Source organism: Cupressus sempervirens, chromosome 7, assembly GCF_028749045.1.
Source record: "Cupressus sempervirens isolate cs-2001-9-10 chromosome 7, ASM2874904v1, whole genome shotgun sequence".
In the NCBI taxonomy this organism is placed as follows: Eukaryota; Viridiplantae; Streptophyta; class Pinopsida; order Cupressales; family Cupressaceae; genus Cupressus; species Cupressus sempervirens.
This window is the reverse complement of record NC_143124.1, coordinates 904,987,296-905,009,553: the sequence shown is the minus strand read 5'-3', so window position 1 is coordinate 905,009,553 and position 22,258 is coordinate 904,987,296. Positions and strand designations below refer to the sequence as shown.

General features: G+C 33.6%; 1 protein-coding gene, 1 long non-coding RNA gene and 1 pseudogene across 2 annotated transcripts; all 3 read right to left on the bottom strand.

The window, feature by feature from the left end:
- Positions 1-1,447: 1,447 nt before the first annotated feature.
- On the bottom strand, positions 1,448-2,763 carry LOC149550439 (protein LURP-one-related 15-like). The gene is made up of 3 exons (XM_089795083.1): positions 2,421-2,763; positions 2,134-2,355; positions 1,448-1,988 (listed from the first exon to the last, which is right to left on the bottom strand). Exons 1-3 carry the CDS (start codon positions 2,655-2,657, stop codon positions 1,860-1,862), a joined length of 588 nt encoding a protein of 195 aa, XP_089651209.1. The 5' UTR covers positions 2,658-2,763; the 3' UTR covers positions 1,448-1,859.
- A 7,574-nt stretch (positions 2,764-10,337) lies between these two features.
- LOC149550438 (kinesin-like protein KIN-14R) lies at positions 10,338-11,201 on the bottom strand (annotated as a pseudogene).
- A 663-nt stretch (positions 11,202-11,864) lies between these two features.
- LOC149550437 (uncharacterized) lies at positions 11,865-20,586 on the bottom strand. Its single transcript, XR_016354522.1, has 5 exons — positions 20,250-20,586; positions 20,095-20,149; positions 13,223-13,349; positions 12,166-12,349; positions 11,865-12,066 (listed from the first exon to the last, which is right to left on the bottom strand). It is a non-coding gene; the product is annotated as an uncharacterized LOC149550437 (long non-coding RNA).
- Positions 20,587-22,258: the final 1,672 nt, after the last annotated feature.

Genomic DNA, 22,258 nt, shown 5'->3' with positions numbered 1-22,258 from the left:
TGAACCTTTAGGGCATTTGGAGGGGCAGAGTCCACTGGACAACCAAGTAGGGACAAACACAATAAAGTTTTGTTTTAAATTTTTTTTAAGTTTCACAAAAAATGGGGACAACCAGTTGTCATTTTTTTCCTTCCACAAGTCCCCAAGTACCAGGAATGTCCCCTACATTTTTTTCCTAATTAGGGACTGTAGGGGGACATCCCCGTCTTAGAAACCTTTGCTTTTCGCGTGAACACCTCCTCGAAATACATAGATTTATAATAAGTAAATAATATTTTATTTAATATCAATATTTTTTTATATCCTTGCCTTCCATTGAAAATTAAATTTATATTTATTCTTAAGACTTATATTTTTATTAAATCATTATTAATCTCAATTTACTATTCTTATTTTTTTAAATTAAACTAGTATGTATATCTTCAATTTAAAGTGTGTGTAAAGATATCTATGGATATATTGTCTAAAGATTTATTATTATTATTATTATTTAAAATAAATTTGTGAAACATAAATATATGTGTCGAATAAGAATTCTCCATCAACAATAGAAATGACAAATAACATGTAATATAAATAAATTTGTTACATTAATATTATATTATATAAAATTTGTTGATTTTGAAATAGTGTTAGTGTTAGGTTTAGGATAGGATATACATTTCTTGGTTTTATAATAGAAACAATGATCCTTTCATAGACATTTTCTTCACACACTTTTAGAAAGTACACAAAATACTATGTAAATAATATTTTTCTCAGATTCTTTGAATAATACTTAAACTCTACAATACCTTTTCTATATTTATGTTTAATTTAGTGTAGCGCTCGTGCTTGTGTACATCAAGATGGCGGCGAGGTGAGAGGATGACAACGGGGATGTGTTGTGTACTATACATATAGAACTTGAAATGTTATGAAATGATGTTTCAGTATAACATACCAAATTGAAATACTTGAGTATAACAAAATTGCAACACAAACTAGAACCATTGAATATTCAATATAGTAACATAGTACATACCCTATAGTAACTTTTAAAACTCAAATTCAAATAGTCAACTGAACGGTAGTGTGGTTGTGGAATGATGTAGGTGGGGTACTTGGGTACTCCAAGTACCTAATATAAGGATGTCTCGAGGACGAGAACTTCATGATTTTAGAAAGCGCACGAGTCCTTAGATTTCACTCATTTAATTTGAATATAAAAATTAGATCAATAATAATTTTTATAATTTCTTAAATCATAATTGTACTCTATAAGAACTTCTATAAAATCTACACTAACTAAAAGCATTCTTTACAAGGAATAATCTTTATATCACAAAAAAAATATTATTAGCTGAAATTTCATAAATACCAATAAAACCAAAAACATTACTCAAATTTATACACGACTGAGTTTTGTATTTGCAACGCACGTAAAGTGCAGACTAATTCTATGATAAGGTTTCAAATAGAGATATTTTTAAGCTATGAGAAAATTCAAAGGCGACAATTTCCGAGTGGACAAACTTGACGAGAACACACATTTCCCAACAAGAGAGCGTCTGCGGCCAATAAAAATAAGCCAAATTACATAATAGCGAAGGAGTAACGTGTCGGGATTGCAACGAGCATTACGTAATTAGTACAGATTTGCCTTGGGGATGTGGTTACCCTCTTTTACCATTGTTACCTTTTACAAATAGATTTCAGCATATCATATTAATGATCTTCTGTAATTTTGAAGATATCATATTAATGATGCTCTGTGTTGTAAATCTGAAAAACCAATGTACTGAAAAAAACCAGTATGTTTCTCCATCTGTAGATTTGTCCCTTTTGATACAATTTATGGGAAACTTAGCAAGTACGGTTTACTGGTTGATATGGTCCAAGATAACAGTGAGAGCAACGACGAAGGCGTGATCCACGCCAGGCTGCACCATCACTACAAACGTGTCCCTCCCCAGCAGCACGTTTGCCACCGTGTATTTCCTCTTCATCTGATTCATCCAATACAAAACACAACTTATTCATCTCCAAATACACCACCAAAACTACAAGCACAGTATCAAAATTAGGGCCAATTTTGACCGTTTCAATTATCATCATAAAGTAGCATTATTAGGGCCAATTTTTCCGGCTCACCTCTGCGACAATACGGTCGCCTTGATAAACAGTGCAGGATCGATCGGAATAGCTGCCCCTCACATGAAAATCACAGAATTTCTCATCCTGATTGCCGGCCATGAACACATGAAGTTCCGTCTTCAGCTGAAACACCGACGATTTCTTCGCAGAGAAGAGAAAACTCCGGCGATCGGTGATGTGCCCGCTGAATGCCTCCCACCGCCCGTGCATCGAAAACGCCTGCGATTCACCCCAATTAAACCCTGGAATTTAAATAGTTGCCATTAGTAAGGATTTGATTATACCTTTGTTTTCATGGTGAGCACGCGATTTCCGGCGGCGTCGTGCAGAAGGCGGCGGTTGTGGTAGCTGAATAATTTCCCGGCGACTTTGAAGACGACGTTGCCGGTGGAGTCGGTGACGATGAAGTCGCCTCCGGTGTGAGTGAGGCGATTCTTTTGCATAGTGAGTTGAATGGGATACGCAGCACAAAAGCGCTGCTCTACAACACAGACTACTTGTTGTTGAACCGGGTATTCCATATCCTCCCTCTGCAACTGCAATAACTCCCTCTCTGTCAGATGGCGGTACTATAAAACTAAAAGATCGCAAATTTACTTAAATATACATAGACAATGTTAGGTACACGCTGTTGATATGCTCGACAGTTGTTGAAAGTCAAGGGAGGAAAAACTGTCCAATGTTTTTTATGAGACGCTCACGGTATAGGGGAGAGGATCCAATAGTTGAGCGAGGTCCAACAGTCAATCACTCTATGGTGAACATAGAGTCCAATCTTCCAACACATTTTTATTACTATGTATTGTAATTAATTGATCTATTTGTAAATATAAAAAAATTCAAATGTTGATAAAAAATATGCCAATACTTGAACACATGAAAACTTATAAATGTTATAGAAAAACTAAATAAATGAATTCATTAATGAGTGAAATAAATAACTTTTTGTCTCACACAAAATATCATAGCTATCTAATATATGTGTCACTCAAAACATAATATGCTCAGTTAAATAAACATTGATATCTTAGTGTACACATACTATTCTTATGTGTACAACTATTGGGGTCGCAATGTATATGCATAAAGTAAACCATATTAATAATATGTATCCTCACAAATATAAAAGGTGAATACCAATAAATGTCTTGTGTTTTCTTATGAAATGTGTGAGATTGTTAAAAAATAATTAGTGTTCAACTAATGGTCCCTTTGTGTTGGATATATGTTGTATTTTATATAATAATGTGTTATTTTTATAACAACAAATAATTTTTTTGTGTTAAAGTATTTGTCTTTTTGTGTTACTTATAAAAATTATATATAACAAATATTTATGATTAATAATAACTAGTTGGTCCACTTAAGTTCCATATATGTTAAATTTCATATAGTTATACAATATTCTATTAACAACAAATGATAACTTTAAATTCAATTAGTAGAGATTTTTAGATTAAGCTTTGGTCGAATGTTCAAAAAGTCATTTTTTAGACACATTTCACTAGGTGAACTATTTTAACGAGTTGCATGACGAGTCACACCTTCAAACCTTAGTTGTAGGTAGTTCAATGTCCATTTTACATTTCAAAAAAAAAAGAAGGTCTTATGACATCCCATGTAGCGGCAACATGTTGACGAAGTTAGCCCTCACGACTACTAGTTCCTCTCCCCTACCGTTGTGCACTATTCTCATTTTAAAATAAAATTTTTATAATTTGGCAAATATTTTTATAAGAATTTTATTTGAAAAATTAAGAAATACATCGAACTAGTTAAATTATTAATGTGTATTTTACAATGGCAAAATGGGTGAAGTTGGATGGTGTGAGTGTGTTAATGTTATCTTTTGATGTTAAATTTGACAACCATCTACACATGGGTCAATGAGTTTGACTCAAGATCACACATTTAAATCTTGATAGCAATATCACAATTTGACTTGCAATGGAAATTGTCTCCTACTTATCAACCATCTACATGTCAATTTTTTTAATTTTATTATAGACAAAATATATTCTTAAAAATAATTTAATAAACACCACATAAAATGTTTGTTAGAATTATAATCTTTAAATATGTAAATTATCAATTCATTTAGAAATAAAAATGAAAATGTTAAGTTAGTGAAGATACAGATAGAGAAATATAAATAGTTTTCGGTGTCAAAAGACCATGTTGTAACAAAAGAAAAATAAAATTTGTTGCCAAAATCAGGAGGAAGTTTGTTGCAAAAATTCAGAGATATCACTATTAAAAACGGTGGAAAATCGTTGGTAAAAAGCAAAGGAAAATTGCCGGTCCCATGTCCAAATTAAATTCTAAGTATTTTCATTGAAACCTATGATTTAATTTAAAGCTTGAATTTGCACTTTCCTATTCACGATTTAGACTTGGGAGACATCTATATATTTGTAGGCCTATGTAGTAATTGCCTGGGATTATGCGGAGCTAAGGGATAGCTGAAATTGGTTATGACTTGCAATTTTCTTGATAGGCAGATTCAAATTGCAAGGGGACTCCATAAATTATAATCATATTTTTCTGCAGACAAACACATGATGCTTATGCCCTAGGATGGTGATGCAGGAGCATCTTGCATTGGAAAATTATTGGAAAAAAAAAAAAAATTGAAAAAGAAAAAAAGGCAAGAAAAAAAAAAATTGAAAAAAAAAAAAAAAAAAAAATTGTGGAGGAGAGAGAAAGTGACGAAAATTAGAGGAAAAATAATAAAAAAATAAAAAAGGGGAAAAAGGAGAAAAGAAAGAAAAAGAGGATTTCTATTTTCGAGGTGCATAGGTGGCATAATAGGAAAAAAATAAAAAAATAAAAAGTTGTCATTTCATTTATCGAGGTGTGTGGGAAGAATTCTAGAAAGTTATGAATATTGTAGAAAGTTTTGGAAGTTGTAGAAGGTTGTGGAGGAATTCTAGAAGGTTGTGGATAAGTCATGCATGGGGTGGTAAGTGCCTATTTAAGCAAGGCCTATGAGCATTTCTAAATCAAGCTTGGAGAAGCTTAAGGGGAAGCTTGAGGAGTAGAAGCTCGAGAAGAAGGTGAAAGCTCAAGGAGAAGTTTGAGGAGTGGCAGCTCAAGGAGTAGCTTGAGAAGGAGAAGCTCGAGAAGTGGAAGCTTGGGAAGGTGAAGGCTTCAAAGTGTGAAAGAGAAGGAGAAAGTGAAGAGTGAGTTTTCCTGAGTCTGTAGACAGAGCGCCGAATGTGAGGCAGTTTACACTTGGATCTTGGATTAGGTTTGGAGAAGAGCTAGTGGCTGCAGTTTAGAAACAAGGAGGTTGCTTGGTGGCTTGCGAGCACAAGTTGAGATCTCAAAGGTTTCTACCAGAGTGTGGATCTGGACTAGCTTGGGTTTGGATTGGATCTTGCGAGATCTTGCAAAAATGTTGTTGTAATTAGATTTTCAAGTATAATAAAAGAGTTCTTTGGGAAGCATTTTATTTTCTTTGTCTTCATATTGTTGCATTCTTGGTTGTGAGTTGGTAAGGGTGGTGTGGCTCTTCATCAAGTGGTATCAGAGTGGCCCTCTATCAGTGGTATCAGAGCAGGAGATCCTGAGTGTACAAGCAGATCGCCGAAGTGTGAGGCAGTTTGTACCAGGACCTTGGTTGGGCAAAGTTTATCAGAGCTGGTGGACTGCAAATCCGTTGTCCTAGACTTGTGATGTGGTTCCTGATTGTTCGTGCGAGGTGGCAAGTTGCGATCTGACTTGCAAACAATTTGGTTGTCACAAGGGGCGTAGGAAGGATTTGTTGCAGAGGGTTTACGAAGATCTTGGGAGATGGCTCCAAGAGGATTCGACCCTAAGATGATTTCCAAAATCCATGATATAGTGGAGAGGAATTTTTCTAAGATGTTTGCTCGGTTGGATGCTAAAGCTAAGAAGGTTAAGGTGGAAGAGGATGGTTTTGCTTATCAGTTCGTGGAGCCTGATGCAGAACCTGCAGAGCAACTAGAGGTTGTTGCTGAGGATATTCCTAACCTTTCTAATGTTGGGATGGAGATTGGTTTTCATGATCAGTTGGTTGAGTCTGACATGGAGACTACAGAGCACTTGGTCGTGGATGATCCGGTTGCTGTTGGTGGTGAGTTATGTATTGTAGAGCATTTTGTGAGCAATGAGGTTGCTAGTGTTGAGAGTTTGGCATGTGTTGATGGAAATGTACATGTGGATGCTGATGTGGAGTTTGTTATTGCTGGTATGGACGCACTAGTTGTTGATGTGAATGGGAGTTTGCTAATGAAGCATTACATTCAGTTTGTTCTTGGGCATGAGCTTGTTGATTGGATGGTTGAGATTCTAGTGTTTGATAGAGTAATGCAGATGTGGAAGATTTGCATGGTGGTTTTGTTGTCCCTATTGAGGTGGAAGCCTTTGGTGAAGATGAAGATGGTGCTAGATCTTTCTTTTGGCATCAAAGTGTGGGACACACTTTTCTATCTACCGGGGGAGTCTGATGCAGGAGCATCTTGCATTGGAAAATTATTGGAAAAAAAAAAAATTGAAAAAGAAAAAAAGGCAAAAAAAAAAAAATTTGAAAAAAAAAAAAAAAAAATTGTGGAGGAGAGAGAAAGTGACAAAAATTAGAGGAAAAATAATAAAAAAATAAAAAAGGGGAAAAAGGAGAAAAGAAAGAAAAAGAGGATTTCTATTTTCGAGGTGCATAGGTGGCATAATAGGAAAAAAATAAAAAAATAAATAGTTGTCATTTCATTTATCGAGGTGTGTGGGAAGAATTCTAGAAAGTTATGAATATTGTAGAAAGTTTTGGAAGTTGTAGAAGGTTGTGGAGGAATTCTAGAAGGTTGTGGATAAGTCATGCATGGGGTGGTAAGTGCCTATTTAAGCAAGGCCTATGAGCATTTCTAAATCAAGCTTGGAGAAGCTCAAGGGGAAGCTTGAGGAGTAGAAGCTCGAGAAGAAGGTGAAAGCTCAAGGAGAAGTTTGAGGAGTGGAAGCTCAAGGAGTAGCTTGAGAAGGAGAAGCTCGAGAAGTGGAAGCTTGGGAAGGTGAAGGCTTCAAAGTGTGAAAGAGAAGGAGAAAGTGAAGAGTGAGTTTTCCTGAGTCTGTAGACAGAGCGCCGAATGTGAGGCAGTTTACAGCAAGATTGTGATAGACTTGTGAGTGTGTAGACCGAGCGCCGAATGTGAGGCAGTTTACACTTGGATCTTGGATTAGGTTTGGAGAAGAGCTAGTGGCTGCGGTTTAGAAACAAGGAGGTTGCTTGGTGGCTTGCGAGCACAAGTTGAGATCTCAGAGGTTTCTACCAGAGTGTGGATCTGGACTAGCTTGGGTTTGGATTGGATCTTGCGAGATCTTGCAAAAATGTTGTTGTAATTAGATTTTCAAGTATAATAAAAGAGTTCTTTGGGAAGCATTTTATTTTCTTTGTCTTCATATTGTTGCATTCTTGGTTGTGAGTTGGTAAGGGTGGTGTGGCTCTTCATCAAGTGGTATCAGAGTGGCCCTCTATCAGATGGAAACCCTAGTGATCCATAACATAAATTGTTGCTGCACTTCATTGTTCAAGGCTCTTCACTAGTAGAACCAAGCTCAAGCTTTCGTGCTATCCATAAAGAGTTACAAATACGAACTTTGGTATTTATCCCAGAGGCTTTGACACATTTTACTAGGTGTGTTGAAGGATTTGAAGATTGATTTCTAGATGATTGAGGAAGCTATGGTCCCTGTAATTATTAAGTATTGAATGACAAGCAACAACTCTGTGTGAGGTTTGACCAAAAAATGGAAGGAAGAGTAGAGTAAACAAATTATGCGAAATATGTAAATAAAAACAACCAGCAAATAGGACAAACTAGATCAACAAAGCATTTAATTAGTAAAATAACACTAGTACAAAAACAACAATATATTACTAAATAAACTACTAAAAATTGTAGATATGTGACTAATTTTGATCACGTGACTAATGGTAGTTTATTGCCAGGCATTTATCTCCCAACCAAATTTATGACTAAAAATATTTTAATCATTGATTTAGTCATTCATTATTGTTAGTTGGTAGTTTATTTGGTAGTTTATGTGGTAATTTTGGTAGTATGTCTAGTACTTTATTTGGTTGTTGATTTGATAGTTTATTTAGTAATTTATTTGGTAGAATATCTTTTAGTTGATTTGGTAGCTTATTTAGCAATTTATTTGGTAGTATATTTGGTACTATATTTGATAGTATATTTGGAAGTTTATTTTGTAGTATATTTGGTATTTTATTTGGTAGTTTATTTAGTCATTAATTTAATCATATTAAGGTACGGTGAAATCGAACCACCATCCTCCTACTTGTAAAGTAGGTGCTCTTCCATTGAGCTAGTACCCTTTAAAGAATAGTTATATTATTAAATGCATAATATAAAGATCAAGATAATTTTTCATTATCAAAATCATTACATGTGACTTGTTCCCCTTGTTATAATAAAGTTGTGGAACAAAAAAATGAAAAACCTTAATTGTAGTAGTTAAGTGTAAAAAACCAACCAATTGATTTAATAACCAACAACACCACTTCCCAGATTGTGAAATAGTTTATTAAGTGTTTATGTAGACAATCTTCATGGCATCACTTTCTTTCCTAAATACTAGTCACCCATTTGTTAGCCTAGCCTTCTTGCTTGATCATTGTTATGGTGGTCATATTCTTCCAAATGACATCTTAGAGGTACAAATATAATGCTTCTTATTTTATAGAGCCATGGCTTAAAAAGGAATTACAAAACCAATTTGAAATGGTTCCACACAATCTTCAACTAGTTCAATTCTTGGTGGAATAATAGACAAACACTTAGGGCCCGTTTGGTGAGCGGAATAGGAATACATATTCTGGAATACGTATTCTGGAATATAACGTATTCCTGTTCTCCGTTTGGTTCAGCCAATATTTGATGGGAATTCGCAGACCCAAAAATTTATGTTTTCTAAAATTTAAAAAAATGGAATAGGAATACGTATTCCAATACCACCTATTTTGGTGGAATTGCAAAACCCCATTTTTGGGCCAAAAATGGAATACATATTCCATTTTTACTTCGTATTCCAATCCCGTTTTGGTGCATCCAAACAAGGAATTCAAAATTTTTGGAATACGTATTCCTATTCTGCTCACCAAACGGGTACTTAAATACCCAACATAAATTTGATTGTAATTTAAACAAACTATTCCCTAATGTTTACACAAACTATTGTTTGTAATTTACAATTATTTTACTTTATTACCACAACATATAACTTTGTTTCTTTACATCTAGATAAACTGTTATGTAGAACTCATAATGTGCTAAGTGGTCTAAAAGATGCAATTTCTGAAATATAAATTTTGAAACCTTGTTTGATTAAAATTTTAGCAACTTATTCTCCATTTAAATTTTAAAATTGTATGCTTATTGGGTACTTGAGCAGGTGGTCATTGATATCAGGGATATTATTTGGTTTAGTCAAATAGATAACTAGATAAAGAATTACTGGAACACTCATTTGAGCACAAAAGAATAATTCCAAACTATTCGATCAAAAAAATTATGAATATAAGAAGTGAAAGAAATAAGAAAAACATTATTGCAATATCACTTCAAGAAATGTAACACATATATAAATTTAAAAGCATCAAATAACACTGATTAAATAAGTGACATAACTTTAAAAGTATCAAATTTTCACGATCTATAAAATTTGTATTCTCTGGAAGCATTTTTGGTATAAGCCATAAATAGGGAATACCATCTATTTACACTTCAAAAGCTCAATTGGGTCAATTTGTTTCTGAGTTGGACCAAGTTCTATGCCTCAAACTCTACTAGCAAAATTGAGAAAGCATAGTGTTTTACTTATATCATTTTCATTAGGACTACTTTATACAAACATGAGAGTTTTTGAGTCTCCTCCTGCAAATACAATTAATCTTAGATTCTCGCAAGTTGTTTCAATCAACTAAAGATAGAGTAACAACTGAAAAAAGAAAATTAGAAATCCAAACATTTAGAAATGAAAGGTTCACACCTAATGAATCTTGTAGCAAATGTGTTAACTTGGAGTTTTTATATTCAAACAATGGATAATAGAAGTTGAGAAAGTTGTGCTCTTTCAATGTATACAACATAAAACATAGAGAGAGAGAGAGAGAGAGAGAGAGAGAGAGAGAGAGAGAGAGAGAGAGAGAGAGAGAGATTTTGTTATCAAACAAACCTGAATGGAATGTGACTATTCTTGGTTTCTAGAGAAAATATTACATCCCCAAGTAAAGAGAGTGATTTCTTAATGTTTTGTGCTTCTTTAAGGTGCTCTCCTTGAACATCAGTTTAGTGACTTGCTCACTACCTGCAAGATCCATGGGCCAAAGCTTGCTTCTTTTGCACTCTCCATTAATCAAATTCTCACCTCTAACCATCACACAAGTATACTGCAAAATACCAATACATAAGGACTTGTTAAAAATCAAACATATGATCCACATCCAATTTAAAAACAAAACATAAAAAATTTAAATGATTTTTCTGTAAGATATTGGAGTAGGATTGAAAAATTTGGGGCTATGCATGTAAGATTCAACAAGCCCTGGAACATGATGAACCCCTTTAGCTACCTGTTTTACCTCCAACCTATCAATAAAACATGCAAATATTTCAAATATTTTGGCTTATTATCAATATTTGAGAGCTATATAATGACAAGATAAATCATGAAGCATTAAATGTGTTTAGGATTTACTTCTTTATGGTTTGTCCTAGTTAAGGAGGAGCTGCAAGAAAATCTTAGATTTGCTCATTGTATACTTCTAGAACACTAACAGAGATATCATACTTTAGTTGCCCTTTTCTTTCATGGGCTACTCTAAAGAGCTCCTCCAATGTTCGATAGTTGACACCCTAGTTTTCTTTTATTCCTTCCATTATAAATGTCTTCTTAGTTCCAGTTTGTCCATCTGCAAAGATGCAAACATTGCACCCATCCAAAACTGGAATGGCAACAACTGCAGTGTCAACAAAAACATCCTCTGCCAAAATAACAATAGTTACAAATGTCTTGTTCCTAAAAATCATGTACTTCTATGCTTGACATGACAATAAAAATGAGTTTCAACTGAAATATTTACAAAACTTATACCATCTGTAAATTACATTTACCTTGATTATCTTGTCAAGTAAAAACTGAATCAAATCTGAAGACTTTTTGGGAGCCCCATTTGCTTGTATGTTGATCTCACAGTCTTTGGCAACATCAAACTTTGCTACCGAAATGACTCCTTGTATGATCTCTTCAACACTCAATGGGTGGCACCTACAAAAGACTCTAATGTTTCCTGAATAAAAACAGAAGTAACTATGACTTCATCATTTACCCCAATGACTGAATTGTTTCAATGCAGATAATATGAAACATGAAATTATTTACATGCCTTTGATCTCCAACAATTTGTTATAGAGTTGCTTGCATTCCTTACATTCTTCTACAAACTTTTCTTTTAGTTCAATGAACTGGACTTTCAGTTCTTTGTGCTGATCAACTACAAAATAAAAAATTATAAAAATACCAGCTCCTTGAAGGTTTGCAATAAAAATTCAAAAATAGTTCAAACATTTAAATCTTATGTAGAGCTTGCACAACAGAAGTCATTCCACTCATATCAGTAAATGATGAGACATAAGAATTGGCCTCCTCTAATAATTTTAACAAAGTCACTCTTTAGCATCTGCTATCCCCAGAAACAATTCAAAAGCATGCTCAAATTGCACAGTTGATGCATAGAGAAAAAAAAAACTCTCTGATAATACAAAATATTGTTCTCAGTTCCTACCTTTAGCTTGTCACTCAGTAGGTGGATTTTAGAGACCCACATTTTCTTCTCACTCTCATGCTTGTCTTGCAGATCCCTTAGCTCATTCTCTTGACCCTCCATGGCATAAGCTATAAAAAATAAGACAAATTATTGCAAAATCAATATCAAAGCGCAAATTAGATAAAGAATTGCTGAAGTTAGCAATGTAAGATCAATTTCCTTTGTACCTAAGAAGCCCACATGCATAGACTTGCACATCAGTTCATTTCATAGTTTGTCAATTTGGCAATTGGTGTCCTCCAGGGATATCCATGCCTCATGAAATTCTTTCTTCTTCAATTCAAATTCTCTATCAAGCTCTTCAAACTTTCTTTTGTATTCCAGAGCAATTTTACAAGCTCTGCTTCTACACTGAAAACCAAAGTATAACAAAGTATTACCAATCATTAAGATCTACGGCCTGATATAAAGGATAGATTGATAATGATCTAAATATCAAAGGAATCATAATTAGTTTTGATCATGCCTTAATGATCTCAGAAAAAAAAAATCATCGATTTCAAACTGTGACTTGTTCACATACAACAAGTACATATGCATATATGTATAACAATATGCGCATCATAATATTGTACATATATACATATGTATATGATAATCACAGTAATTCAGACCGAAGCTACATGCATTAACAAATAGGACTAAAAATGTCAAGATTTGTAAAATCTAAATTCATGCCAGAGAAGAAAGTTGTGAGTCCTTTAAGGAAACTATAGTATGGTAAGAGTTATTAACATTCTAAGATGTTGCTAAATTGTTGTAAACTAAAATTACCAGCCCCTTTGGCATTTCCAATAACATAGGTGACTGTTATAGCTATCATCAACCAAAAAAATTAAATTTAACAAGTCCAAGAGATAGTTTCTTGGCTTCTTCTACCCAAAAGAATACTAATTTTACTAAACATTTGATCTTTCAAGATGCAGTTTAAAGAGTTAAAAGGATAATACAAATATAAAAAATGCATGCATAGATTTTATTTAGACACGGATCATAATGATCCCAAAGAAAAATGGAATTATAACAACCAAAAAAATTTAATTAAGAATAAAACAACAACCAAGATGAGCTAACTAAGATGGTTCCAAATTATGAACATAGTCTGTAGTTAGCTTACAATTAGTCTGGCACATTTTTAAAAACCATTTATAGCAAGCATCAAATGATCATGAATCTTAATAGTTTTAATAAACAATACAATAACAATTGCGATTGTGGAAATACCTTCCATGAACCAATCCTCAAAAATGATGTTGGGATGTTTGAGGCTTTGAGCTTGTCCATAGAAGATAGCACTACTATAGTATTTCATCATTATTTTCCCATGCATCCTGATGTTGGCTATTTGCAACTGCACGGACAACACAATCACATTACAAAAGATTCATTTTAATTAGGCCTAGAAAAAAGGTGTTTCTTGAGTGTTAAACTCAATGGGAGTTTCTAATCTAATGGATGAAATGAAAGAAATTGATAGACTTAAGTGCTGCTAATAGGACTCCACTGCTATTGCACTCAAACAAAAAACAAAAGTATGAGCACCAAACAAAAACATGTACTATCAAGAACTTAATTAACCTTACATCATGCAAAGGAACATGAGAAAAACAAATATAAATTATCTCACATATCCCACAAACATCTCATTCCATCTTTTGAGATTGGAAAGGTCTGTCACTGTCTTATGTAGTACTAGACTGTCCTCGCATTTGTGTATAGTTCATTATATCCTTTCATGTTTCTACTCCAATTTTGCTTTCTAATATTCCAATCTATAATGGTTGCCTTACTTTTTTGTTGCTCACTATTTTTGTGGCTTGCTTGTGTCTCTTCACACAAAGGCACAGAACTATGCCTTTCCATTTAGTTTTGAAGCTTGAATTATATTTTTCAGTCAAGTCCTAAAGACCTTGTCATTTGGATATGTCTTGGTAATGATTCCTATCAAAGGTCATTGAACTATCATTAAACCTTGTTATAACTATCACTTTATTCTTTAATCTATCATGCTTCTCAAGGGTGTTGTGATTGTCCTCTCTATTATAGTGACTATTATCATGCAAATTTGAACCAGATCTATTCATATTCAGTTAATGTTTCATCATTGATAAACACTCTCAGATTTATGTACATATAGATAACATATATAGGTAGGACAATAAAAAATAAAAAATATCTTTAGACCTATATTTTCTCTTCTATAATGATTCAAATCTTAACTCACCTAAATTGACAGTTTTCATCTCCCACCACATATTTCAAAACAAATCTATTCTAACCAAAAGAAAAATTATACATTCTAGAAGAGGACTCTCTTATCTAGAATGTCATATAATTTTAATTTTTTTATATTTAATTTAATATTCTTTTCTTTCTTAAAATCAACATCTTTTTGAGTGTTAAAATACATGCTTGTAAAATTTTTTAATTATAATATATTATATCTAGTTAAAACACTATAAACTCTATATTAGAATATTCTTGACTCTAAGATATATAAAATCGTGTTTATATGTTATTAAAACAATATAATAACAAATAGTAAGAGTTATTGAAATGTCACTTTTTCTGGAATAATTTCATACCTTTAGTAATTGGATAGAAACTAGTAAAAAAAATGCATTTAATAGACATTTTGAATTGGAAAAGTGTGATACCATATATAACTTAGCTAATTTATGAGCTTCATTATTCACACTAATTTAATGTAGGCCTTTCCTAAGACTATCACAGGAACCCATACAAGCTATAAGCTCTATAAGAGATGGTTATATAAATCTGGATCATGCATACATTACAATCCATGGATCCAAGAGGCCTCTTACATCTGTATTGCACATAGATGAAGTTAATGTCACAACATGTTTATCACTGTTTTTCGTATATACGATGGCATTCACTAATTCCACATGGACTACTACTTATGTTTTCATGTATCACTATCTTGGTGATAGGCCACTCTTGATGGTTTATTATAAAAACCATTTACATCATTATTTCATAGTCAAATATGAAACCGTTCATCTCCCTCTTCTCTTAGTTAATTTGTCCTTGTTTTTTATTCTTTGATCAGAATTCTTCAACCCTTGTCATTGTATGTAGATATTTTTCATCTTATTGCTGATGTCTCTACTTATTAGTCCCTACCTTTTTAAGGCAAGGATCTAATGTTTTCGGACCCAAATTCAATTTCTATTTTTTCTTGCACGATGTCATATTATAAAGTTTGGGAAGAAAATATTTTTAAAAACAATTATTAGATGGATATTCCTAATTTGTGATTGGAGGAATCCAAATAAGTGGGGTTTTCGGGCTTTTTCAGATTTAAAAATAGAATTAAATTGTGACAGGACACGAACCATGAGATAAAGAGGCATTGATTACCAAGAGGTAGAGATGAATTTATTATATGTCAGAAAGCTGGAACAGAAGTTAATTGCATCCGTTGGAGAGAACAGAGGTAAGGTTTTCAGAGAAGTGGAAAAGAGACAAGTGTGTGACCGACCGTTGCATTGTAGGGGAGCTGAAAATAGTGAAGGGTTTTCAAATGCAATTGACTGTTGCATTTTAGAGGCGCTGAAATAGTGAGGGTTTTTGGTTGTTTCGGGTTTCATTGACATATCAACTGATTTTGAGGTTATGTCCAGAAACCCTCTTTTCTTTACTATATCATCATATTTTTGCCTTTGTCTACCAGTATTTCTGAACTCCTTGCTTGGCTAGGGTTGCAGGGTATTGTTGCTTGCCATAGTTAATGCTCTAGCCTTGTATGATATAGAGATAGAACATTAGATCTAGTTTTGAATCTACCTGATCACAAAACACCATAGTTTTTAACTAGCATGGATAGAGTAGAGAAAAAGGCTGACTTCAAAACTAGTGGATGAATAAGTTAGTGAGTGTGAATAACCTTTACAAAATTTATTTATTTACTAGCACTTGTACCTATGGGTCCAAGATTACGCCGATTGTTACATTGAAGATTGTGTTTAGAAATGGATAGTTTTAGCAATAAATTATAACATAATTAAGAGGCATCAATAATAAACAATAACCGTCATTGAATTGCACAGGAAAGAAAGGATTAGAACTATGAAAATGACATTGTCCTGTTGAGTACATAAATGGTGTGCCATACTATATTTGATCAGAACAAACACACATACAGAGAAATGTCATTGATTTGTCATCTGGTTGTCTTTACTACTGTTGGTATTGTAACAACTGGGCCTATTCGTATTATAGTTGGGTGAGGAATAGGGGAGGGATTTTAGAGTAAATGCTCGGCAGATGGAAGACATGTTCATGTCAGAAATAGTGGGTTGCAAGGAGGGGATTGTTGCATCCTCTCAATGATAGTACGAGTATCGAGCTCAGATAGGAAATGGTGTGTTTGATCTGCAATGTGAATCGAAAGAGACAATAACTGACATAAAATTTAGATGAAGGTTGAGTAAACATATTAATTATGTTGTACAGCTATTGCCTTCTTCATAAGACCAACGACAGTTGCTCCATCACTAATTTGCTTTGCATTTCCTATAGCAAATTGATAGTTTTGAAAGATAAATTTATAGTAAAGTACTAAAAGAAGTCATCCTACTGAAGTTTAGTATATGTAAAACAATTGCAACAAGCTGAAAGACATATATCAAAGACCAGACGTTAACTTTTTTTGTGGTTGTAATCAAGCTATAATCAAGTTTGCAAAAACTTCATTCTAGGCCAATCTATCTGGACAAGCTGACCATCCTCCTATAAATTAATTAATTTAGATTTATCTCTGTATTTGGATTTCCTTATCACACTTTTAATATTTTCCAAAACTCAAATTATCAATATCTTTGCACATTTTCACTTGTATGTTGTTTTTCATAACTGATTTGTTTCTTTTCTCTTCTCAGTAATGTATTTTGCCTTTATAATAACAGAATAATAGATCTTTTTATAAAGCCCAAGCATCTAAAATTTGACGATATAATTTTGCACATTTATGAAAAGGAAAACACAAGTTGATCAACATGAGCTGTCAAAATTTGATGATTTTGAAATGGATTTTGTGTAAATAGTTGATAAAGAAACTTAAGAGTCATTATATAATCTCTTGTAGATTACCCATGGGTAAGCCTACTGGATTTTTAAAAAAATTTGTAAGACTGATATTGATTACTTCTAATAAGTTCTTTAATAGCATTATATTTCAATATAAACATGGATAGGTGGTCATTTTTGGCTCTTTGAGCATCTAATCTTGTTAACCAATAATTCAATGTTTGCTTGTGAGAATCTCAAATATATAATTGTATTTTTTTTTAACCCATGCTGCTATGCAGATCTTCATCCAAGTTATACTTTCACTTTTCTGAGATGAGCCTTAAAAACATCTGAGTTCATATTATGAGCTAGAGAGAATTTGAGGGAGTGCACACCAACTTCCTACTAAACATACTTCCTACTGCTTTGTGAATATTAGTAATCTTCCATTTCAATTCAAGCTTTTCAGCTTTCTTTCCATTTCGATTCAAGTTTTTCTGCTTGTTTCCTTTTTAATTCAAGTTTTTCAGCTTTGTTCAACTATTGGCATCACTAATGTTTGGATGTTTACCATGTTTACGATGGGTGTTTGCAGAATGTCCATGGAAGCCATCTTCGTCCACACCGAGTCTGAATCAAGAGAATCAGAGGAAAAGGTAGCCTCCCACAACCTCCATTATGATGATAGTGATACCGAAAGCATTGAAGCAGCTTACATAAGTGAAAGTAGAAACAAATAAAAAAACCAACATCCACTAAAGGAACAGCTAGTAAATTTGTTGGACACAATGGAAGATAAATCTAAGAAAGGGTAAGTGAAAGTGAAGGAGGTCAATGCAGACCTCTCTCTAAGTGACATAAAAGAGTAACATAGTATGGTCCATTGTCGTGTCATGCTTTCTTCTGCAAGGAGACCCTTATTGAAAATGGAAGATGAATCCTTCATCAAACTATGTTAATTGAAGCTGCTACAACACCTCCTATTAAGCAAGGGACATTTGATGTGGGAGTTGTAATAAGGTCTTCAGGTCTCACCAGGTCTTAAGAGGGGATAGAGCTAGTCATAAGAAGGTTAAAGGTTGCTTTGCAACAACTAATGGTGTATCCACTCAAGAAAGCCCTAATGAAGATGTCATTACTACAGAATGCTCCACCAAATCAGATGAGAACAACTACAACACCAAAAGGATCACTCAAGGGTATTCTCTATAGGGCACTACAGGGGATAACAACACCACAAAGGGGACTGATCAATCACTTGCAACAACCCAAACCCTAAATACAAACATGAACATAACAGCACACCAAAGGACTATACCTTTAGCAACAACCCCATCCATCATCATCTATCAGCCTTTAATGCCCTCCAAAAAGAGTGACTTGTTAGACCCGAACTTGCTAGTTCCAATGGAGGATGAGGAAATGTTGGAACACCCTAATTATACCAATGAACATTGAAAACCCTACTTATAACAATGAAAACCTTAATTATACCCTTATCCAACCAGTTGAGCTTGATGTGAGCAGCAACAGTATTATTCCTTTTGACTTAAGATTTGTTGGGGAACTCTTAACCCTGGTCTCTGGCATAGAAAAGACAAGCACCAACAATGGAGGACAACAAAATAAGGATCAGAGTGAAGAAGTTACGGTGGGATTATTACATCAGAACCGCATATTCCATTAACAGACACAATTATGGTAGGCGCATTCAGTGCACATTCTGCGGCAATATCTTCTTTAGCATGGAGGAACGGGATGATCACAATAGATCACACAATCTCTCTCCTCTTCTTTCCCAGTTCTACCTAGGAGAACCTACATTCTGACGTTCCCTTGTTCCCTTTGTTCATCCAAAGAGCATGAAGACTAATGCTCAATTCAAATACAAGTATACAAATATTAATGTCTCTTATTTGTGGGTTTTCATAATAAGAACTTCACATAAAATGTGACCAAGTGGTGCCAAATATCAATCACAGTACAGGACATGTGGCACATGGACCATTCCATACAACAAGTATCACCGTATGAATTGGTCTTCAGGACAAGTGCATCCATATGAATTGTTCTTATGGACAAGTGACAACACCTTGAAGGAGAATTTTGATGACCACCTAACCTGAAATGATACATGGAGGAAACCTATAGCTACATTAATCTACATATATTCTCACAGTTTTACTGCGGTAGGATTCAAGGTATGAATTTGAAGGGGATGTGATTTTTTCTGCTGATACACATAAGCAATGAGACGGGCAGACTAATCCAATCTCTGAATTTGATAGACGTAACAGTACCATTAAAAATATGGATGAATCGTAAATTCCTTGGGACCGAGTAATGTGATATGAGTGATGGTGGTGGTCTGGTGGATTATTGGGGCAACTGTCAGAGGATAGACATCATATTGATTTTGACCTTGAAGGTTTCAAAAAAGCCCTCTATTTTGGAGATTAATTTACAGGAAGAAAAGAATCTATTATCAGGACAAGTAATGGACTTGAAGGTTTAGAACTCAGTGAGGGACTTGAGCTAGATACATTAAATCCCTTGGATGAGTCATTGAAGACTTCTACTGTCACAGGAATCGAGGATCCTGATCATAAGAATATCTGTGGCATCACAACACTGATATTTATATTTGTGCTTCTGTATATCACAATTTTATTTTGTAAAACCTTACGCATGCAAAATTTTGTACTCTGCTCCTAATATCGGTCTTGGCTCTGCTACTACTGGTTTTCAATGTTATCTCTATTTAAGGAAAACCCCATGTCGACAAAAACAAGCTTCACATAAAACCCGAACACCGCACTATATTCATCCAATGACAATGGGCCAAATCAATCCCAAAGAATTCATAGTTTTCAAGAAGGGTTTCTTCTGAGAAAGAGAACTCGTGATGGAAGAAGCACAGAAAACCCTAAGATAACGGCTCTAGATAAAAGACTCAATGAGAGATGAATCATCCATTAAAACCATAACCAGAGGAAACAAGTAGTCTCGAGCAACTGCAAAATAGAAAAGCATGCAAGCAATATCAAGTACACATAAAATACCGATTATGCAGAGTAGAAACAGAGTGTACTATTGCCGTCCTTGGATTATTGGTTCCTGCAACCAACAATTTGATAATCATCAGAGACATGACGGTGGAAATCATTCAACTGGAACATGACATAAAATGACCAGTGACGGTTGATTTCTGACATACCCCATGCCAGTAACTCCATAGGCAGTGAAAATAACTACACGTCTTTACCTATCTGCCCAGACGATGGACTCCTGGCCACTGGTTCTGGATGTGCAGCAGCTATGTGTCATGTGTCATTCTATTACCACAGGGGAAGCGGTGAAAACATCAACAACTCAGACATCCTCTACCCTGGCGGATAATGCTGGATAATGATGACTCTGCAAGCACCTTCGTGTCCGAACTGAATACCATCGAACCACTGATTTGTATTTCCGACCTAAACAACACTTCCAGGCAAAGGATCCTCAGAGAAGTAGCCTGTCGGCTAATTAGTAATAAAAATTATTTTCTCCTTGCTAATTTTACCCTTGACCAATAAGAAAAAGAGAGAAATGTTTTTTTACATTTGGAAAATATTCATAAATTTATAATCATAATCATATGATATAAATATATGTCCACACAAAATATTCAAATGCTGTTGAAATATTTAGGAATTTGCATCTAAGAAACTAATAATATATTTTAATACAATTAATTTCAACATTTTTTATTATAAATATTTTTCATCTCTAATCTTTATATGCAATATAAATAACTTGAAATAGATTTTGTTACATAGTGATCACATCTTTAGTACATTAATCAGCTTGCAAGCATTTAAAAATAAAATATAATAAATTTTGCTCACCATTTGAAGTTTATATCACTCCAAGATCTAAGAGTATATTATGAAATAATATAAAAGAACATAAGCATAAAATATAATAATTGTTATTATCCCTTGTCATAATAATAATATTTTTTTAAAAAATAAAAAATAAAATTTATTAAGAATATTGACTATATTTTCATAATATTAATTTAGAAACTTTTTTTTTCTTTGGTAAATATTTATTGGTAACATTCTTTCACAACTTTAAGTTCATTTAAATTTTAGAAACACTCATTGTAATAACAAGAGAGATATGTCAATATTTTACATTTTGTATACACTAATACTTTAAATAATGGAAAACCTTTTAAAAAGTAATTATAATTTAAAATTATAAAAAATTAGTTATAATTTTAAAGAAAATAAATTGAAATATAATATATTAACAATATCAATCTAAAACAACAAAAATAATTGAAATGAGAATTTAAAATATACTTTAATTAGCTATTGATTCACCTTTGAAAAAATCTAAATTAATAGCTAAAATGAGGGGAAAACATGTATCTGTTGTATGTTGTAGGGACCAATAATAAATATAATTTAAAGCATAAATATTTATTATTTTTGGGAGACGGTAAATTTCACAATTCATAGTTGATCCTTGCATGTTTTTGGATTCAATTATGTTGTTGTTTTTGGCATCAATATTTTTAATCACTCTCTATGATCCATCATCATGGTGAATGATAGAGAAAAAAAGAAGTGAATGATAGAAATAGAAAACTGTAGTGCCTGCCCCTAAGTCACATTTCTATCATCCTTGCCAAACTCTTTTAAGCCAATTTATGTTTGACGATTAGTATTATTATTTTAGAGATTATCAGATGTTGTTTTACACTCAGTTTATTATATGATGAGATTACTTGGTACTCTATATTTCATGCATGTATGATGATTATTCAATGTTTTCAGTTATCGATGATGATTAGTTAGATGGTTTATTATCACATGTGCTTTCTTATGGATACTTACCCCATGCTACATGTGTATGGTGTGCGTGTGTGTTTTATTTATGTATGGTGTTTCTGATGTGGTTAAGGAAGGGAGTCGTAGTCACCTGCTAGTTGGGATCTACACGATGCACCACTTCCTGCCATTGTTTGTTTAGCTTAGAATATTGTGTTTGTACATGCGTGGAGTTTATGCAGGTTGCAGGTATCGGGTATCGACTTCCCTAAATTGCCAGGATGAGCGTACCCTATCGCATTGTCTCAATGGTAAGAGAGGGGAGATAAACTCTTAAGTCCAATTCATAAACCCTTTAGCCAATTGTCCTAATTGATGATTAGGACAAGTATCTGAGTTAAGT

Bases quoted from the DNA above. Each gene is read 5' to 3' on its own strand.
- LOC149550439 (XM_089795083.1), bottom strand. From the start codon at position 2,657: ATGGAATACCCGGTTCAACAACAAGTAGTCTGTGTTGTAGAGCAGCGC. The intron at 2,356-2,420 runs GTATAATCAAAT...GGTGAATCGCAG, and splicing joins TGCTCACCATGAAAACAAAG to GCGTTTTCGATGCACGGGCG. The intron at 1,989-2,133 runs GTGAGCCGGAAA...TGGATGAATCAG, and splicing joins GCGACCGTATTGTCGCAGAG to ATGAAGAGGAAATACACGGT.